The sequence below is a fragment of the Perca flavescens genome, chromosome 6 (genome assembly GCF_004354835.1).
Source record: "Perca flavescens isolate YP-PL-M2 chromosome 6, PFLA_1.0, whole genome shotgun sequence".
In the NCBI taxonomy this organism is placed as follows: Eukaryota; Metazoa; Chordata; class Actinopteri; order Perciformes; family Percidae; genus Perca; species Perca flavescens.
The window spans coordinates 31,677,252-31,683,251 of record NC_041336.1 but is presented as its reverse complement, the minus strand read 5'-3'; the positions used below and the strand labels follow the sequence as shown (position 1 = coordinate 31,683,251).

General features: G+C 43.9%; 1 protein-coding gene across 2 annotated transcripts in view; it reads left to right on the top strand.

The window, feature by feature from the left end:
- The first annotated feature begins 2,096 nt into the window (after positions 1 to 2,096).
- The window catches only part of hace1 (HECT domain and ankyrin repeat containing E3 ubiquitin protein ligase 1), a 39,000-nt gene continuing 35,096 nt past the window's right edge, over positions 2,097 to 6,000 (top strand). For both annotated transcript variants that reach the window (XM_028580659.1, XM_028580658.1), the window contains exons 1-3: positions 2,097 to 2,452; positions 3,550 to 3,604; positions 3,843 to 3,932. In XM_028580659.1, coding sequence (XP_028436460.1) covers positions 2,362 to 2,452; positions 3,550 to 3,604; positions 3,843 to 3,932 — 236 coding nt within the window. In that variant the 5' untranslated portion in view covers positions 2,097 to 2,361. The remainder of the gene's footprint in view (positions 2,453 to 3,549; positions 3,605 to 3,842; positions 3,933 to 6,000) is intronic.

Genomic DNA, 6,000 nt, shown 5'->3' with positions numbered 1-6,000 from the left:
AGAGCAGCCATTTTCCCCTGTTGCCATGGGAACGTTATGAAGTAACGTTATGAAGTAACGTTATGAAGTAACGTAATTACGCGATGTGAACATCATTGAAAAGCAGGGGGAATCACTTTTTTTTCTCTTTTTCATCAAACCGTAGTTTTGCAAGTTCCCGCAAATTTTGCAAGTTCCCGCAATTTGATTGCATAAAATTGCATAAATATCCCGCATTTTCCATCGCATTTTTTAAGAAAACGTGCCGCATAATCAAGGATTTTTGCCCGCAACGATCACAAAAAAACCCGCATTTTTCTGGAAGGACTGGTTTGTGTTCAACATATGAATGTCTGATAGTCTCGTTTAGCTCTGTTTTGGTCTCCACCAACCCCTGCGAACATTATCTGGCTTTTTAGATGCTAAATGCTCCAGTGACCTTATGTTTACCAGGTAGTTGCTAACTGTGTCTTTCTGCTATTTCAGTCTTAGGAGGTATAGCAATAGCAGTCTAGTGTGTTTTAACAGCGTTTTAACTGAAATCAGCTGCCTGTTAAAACAAGGCTAAGACTGAACCAAACAATAAAATTGGGGGCTGGAGAGTTCCATAGAGCTGAGAGGAACTGCAGGGTTGGGATAATTATCTGTGGGTTTTGTCATAAAGAGTGGCACTATTCACATTACATTACATGTCAAAATATTGATTAGTGCAGCTTTAAATACTCAAATATCTATAGCAGAATTGGTCTAGAAATCCTGTATTTGTCAGACTTTACTTCCACTTAACTCTCAAAACAGAATGATATAAATTCTTAAATGTGTTTCGGTAAAACATAACTGTTCAGCATTGATGCAAATCCACATCCATCAAGCATTATTCCTTGTTTAAGCAACAATATGTGTAACAGCTTTCACAACAGAATCTTAGTTAGTGGGGATTTGAACAGAATTAGTGCACTTTGGTTGTTTAAATAAACATTTGGAGTGAAATGTAATGTGAAATGTTTGCTGTATGTTTAAGCTTTGGATTCAGTTATTATTGTGACTTCGCTGTTGTAACCCATTAAATATTACCAGTGACCAGTCATCTCACTCAGTTTTTTGCCTGTCCAGATAGTCTAACCTTTGAGTTAGAACTGAATTGTTAGTGAGTTAGGGTGTGATGTTTCCTGTATTTGTAGGAGTGGAGTGCCCCCCTGTGGCCATAATGTGCCATCCAAGCTTGGTGTATTACTGTAAAGTTGTTGCTCATTAACATCGACCCAAAGATCCAGTGTGAAGGCATCCATTTAAAAAAAAAAATAGGTAATGTATCTCTTATTCAGCCTGGATGACAAACTAGGACCCAGGTCAGTTTCTTTAGTACTACACATTTTTGAGAAATATGTGTCAGTATCTGGAATCAGAATCAGACACAAGACAGAATATGACTGATCCCTGTTAATGATTAATATGACAATGGCATCTTAGAGAAAAATCATAGAATGGCCCGTATTTCTTTTTACTTATTTTTGAAAATAAGTAAAAATACATTACTGATTTCCCCTAGGAATCAGTACTCCATTAACCTTGTGAAACGGCTTGCAGTTACGGCTTTAGAATGATAATGATCAAATCAGACAGCGTATTGTCTATGCAAAAGCAGTTGCTCTGAGAGTTGCATTAAAACAGCACACCAGAATAATACTAAAGTATGATAGACTCTTGCAGTGAGTTAGGGTTAATCATTACTAAAAAAAAGGAAACCTCTGGAATGCCATTTTATTAAATAATTTATTTTAATTATACGTCTCAAACCTTTTTTTTTTTTTTTGGTTGATCACTGTTTATAGCCTACTTATATTATGTGTGTACCTTTTCTGATGTAGAGGATGGGCATGTGTAATTGATACATAGGCTATTTGTTGTTCTTTTCGCTATGATTTTATATTGCAGACCCTATCACGGCCAAGGCAAATTCCACTCTGGGGCAATAAAGTCTATCTCATCTTACGTTATTTTACACGCATTTATATTCAAAGGACGACTGGTCTACACCGGCTTTTCGCCTATGGTTTTCGCATAATACGGCTGATTTGACCGCAGAGCCGCTTTTGAGCCCAAACTACATCGCCCACACTGCATAGCACCTAAACGTCATCACAACAGGAAGTATCAGCGACTGGGCAATAACGTTGTCGGTGTATGTGTAAAGCCACAGCGCTGTGGATGGATACAAAAAATAATATGTGTGTACTGTAAATCGGTGTGTCGGAAGAAACAGGGTTCTCCTTCTGCCAGCGTCCATGGACGACGCCCAGGAACAACGCACCCCCGTTAGGAACAAATAAATCCGACGGGCGAGCCTGTTCCCTCGGTTCCTTCTCGGTGGACAGTTCACCTATGATGGAACGGGCGATGGAGCAGCTCAACGTACAGCTCAGTCGGCTGACCCGTTCCCTTCGCCGGGCCAGGACCGTGGAACTCCCAGAAGGTAACCCACACAGGATGCTAAAGGCTTTAGCTAAAACAGCGCGAGCTGGCAGTGTAAACAATGGTGTTCACGTGGTAATACAGTCATACCGAGGTGTCATAGCACCCTGCCTCGGCCTCTGTCACTGTCAGCCACCCTGATTGTATTCTATAGCCTGCTAGGTCCGGTCACGTCTGTTAAGTTAGTCAATGTAACGTTAACGTTACTCCTTTTTTTGTATTGAGTTTGCCAGCTTTGACAGTCTAGCATACAGCAGCAGGCAGACAGGGGGAGTTTCAGTTTGTTGTTATTCAGTCTCACTTGACAGCAGAAACTGAGGCTCAATTTACTATTAAGCATTTCATTTTTTTTATTTTTTATTGTGCTATTGGAATTCTCTTAACTGGACTGTTTATGAGAAAGCAGGCAGCAGACCGGCGCAATGTCTTTTAGGTTTTTGCAAATATGTTTTATAGTTTTTTAGTCTAAAATACAGGGCTGCTCGATTATGGAAAACAATATAATCACGATTATTTCGGTCAATACTGAAATCAGGATAATTTAACACGATTACTCGTTGACTTCATATTGTACTAAAATAGTGTTTTCTGAAAACATTTTAATCGAGAAATAGGCCGTGGAGTTGCTGAAATCTGTCTTCATTTCAGATCGACAAAGGTCAGTTACAAAAGATTTTCATCAGATTTTGAGAGGGTTAGTCACGCTCATCCCGCTCGTCATTTCCGGGTTAGTACTCCACCAATCAGATTGGCCATGGAGTCCGACGTGTCCGATGTCAGGTCGGTAACAAAACGAAGGCCGACGGCTCCTCGGACGGACGACGGCACGGCAACGCCCCCCCGAACAGACTCGAGTCCCTGACCTCGCCAGACTGTCCGATGGACGATTATCGGGTTGGTGTGTCGGCGCCTTTTTACAATATCCCCAAATCCACAATTTGCTTTCACGTTCAATTTTTAAAGTCACAATTCAATGCAAACCGGTAAGGGTTCAGGTATACTTTGGTAAGACACATCATCTGTTTGGAAGTGTTCAACTTGTCAGGTTTTGTCAAGTTCAAGTTGAATGCTTTTTGTCATCTGTTTCTCCTGACGCAGACAATGAGACTGCGGTGTACACACTGATGCCAATGGTCATGGCTGACCAGCACAGGTAAGCATCAAACCAAGACTGTACAGCCTGGGCAACGTATTGGCGTTTGCCACATTGTGATCCCAGCGCTTGAGTAACAATGCATGCAATGTGGCATACTCTTCTGCTTTCGCTAGTTGTAACAAGCCTCATTATGTCTTGACTTTTTTCTTTACATCTGTAACCACCGACGGATAGTGAATTTGCGTTGTTGTCTTCCAGAGGAAATTATGAACTTGTTCCACCCTGTCTCTAAAAGGTCAGTGTCAGAGTTGCTGCTCAACTCAAAGTTTGATGTGAACTACGCCTTTGGACGAGTCAAGAGAAGTCTGCTACACATCGCTGCCAAGTAAGATATTACTCTGTTCTCATTTAAAAGGAGGCACACCCTTAAGTTCCTTCCTGTTCGGCATATTTAAAAAAAAAAGGAGTAGGGAGTAAAATGTTTGAGGTGCAGTGCAGCCAGTAGTGTGTGACAACACAGTAGAGCTAGACCAGCCCATGTTGGCTCATTGCAGATATATCGGTACGGGTGTCGGCTGAGGTAAGACAGAAACGGCGTCTTCCTTACCCCCCAATTTCCACCGGTTGCGGAACGTCTGTGGATCCGCTCCGGAACGGCGGCGTAATCATTCGTGACGGCAGAACGGCTGCGTTCCGACTCCGTCCCGGCAGACACGCAGAGCTTCTATTTTTTCCCGGACGACGGAGAGCTCCGCAGCAACACAGCACACGGCAGATAGTGCGGGCCAGGAAGTGGAGCACAGAAGCAAAATAAATATCCGGTTAATTTTCAAAATAAAATCGACCGTGCTCACGGCGGATCACATTCCCCTGCACTCCACCTTGGAAGTACAGCACGGAGCTGTTTCCCCTCTGCTCCTCTGGATGGAAACTAACTGTTGTTGGTTTTGTGGTTCTATTCGACGTGAACTTGCGAGATCTCGTTGGGTCCGCGTGACTACAGCTGTCAGTCACGGCCGCAGCCGTGCCGCAACAAATCCGGACCCGGTGAGTGTTGACGGACGGCGGAGCACGCAGCCGGCGCGCAGCGGAGCCAGTACGCAGCCGGTACGCATTCGGTGGAAATCCCCCGGTTACATAGTTTGTCTATCGGTGACTTTTTGCGGTTGATTTTTCAACTGTAAAATGTCATGCTCATCGTTATATGGAAAAGAAGTTATATCATTGTCATTTTATCAATATCGGTATCAGCCTCAGAAATCCAGTATCGGTCGGGCTATATTTCATAGGGGGAGGGGGGGGGCGGGGGGGATGCAGAGGTTAGGGACCCTATTTGTGTTGCTCGCGTGGCTTCCATGTTTTTTTTTTTTTTTTTTTCAAGATCATTTGGGCATTTTAGCCATTAATAGACAGGGCAGCTATGGACAGGAAAGAGGGGAGAGAGAGAGGGGGGAAGGCATGCAGCAAATGGCCGCAGGTCGGACTAGACTAGGCTTCTGCATGGTGGGCGCCTGCTCTACCAGGTAAGCTACCCGGGCGGCCCTGGTTTCCTTGTGTTAAAGGCATCCAAACACTTTGCTGCAATGCTTCTGCTTTGAAAGGTGGATGCTGTGTAAGGTAGTTTCCATCTGGTGCCAACCCACCCGGGACATCGTCGGCCATCGTTCCACGTTGGGCGAGATTTCAACGTGTTAAATCAGCGTCGGAGCTGTCGGTGAAAGGAATCACTCGGACCGACTGTTCGTCATAAGCGAATTAGTGCACGAAAAGAAACACAAAGTGAGGAACGCAAGCAAACAACTGAAATCAAGAGAGCGCACACACACACACACACACACACACACACACACACACACTTTTGCGAAGGTAAATACAAGCACATGCACGATTGCCCTGTTAACTTACATTGTCGCTTATTTCATCGCTGCCGACTGCAGCAATCTCGCTTAATACTGGACCAATGTCAAAGATTGTTGTTCCCATCAGCCACTTAGACACAGAAACATAGGAAAATAGGGTTTAAGCTCATCTCAGTAATTGAAGGGTCAGTTCATCCAAATTGTTAAAAAAAAACAATTTTGGGGTTTATTTTTGGGTAGTCCTCTCCAGTGAGATCTATGGATTATCCAAAAGTAACTGGGACACTGTTTTTGTTTTAAGGTCCAGTGTGTGGGAATTTCTCCCATCTGGCGTTGAGGTCGTATATCGCAATCAACTCTCTCGCGCCACGCCGCTCAAATTACGTATTACAGCTACGGTAGCCTTCACGCTTCAAAAAGCCGGTCTTTTGCTTTTTTTCAATATCCGTTTTCTTTTTCTGGGCGAAGAAGAAGACTCCTCTTCCTGAAATGTGGATTTTGAATACGTGCACGAGGCGGAGTGGCAATCGGGAGAGTCTGGAATTTTCCCGGTGGGGCCGGTAGTGTTTCGAGGCCGCCCTGGCCGGTCTGATC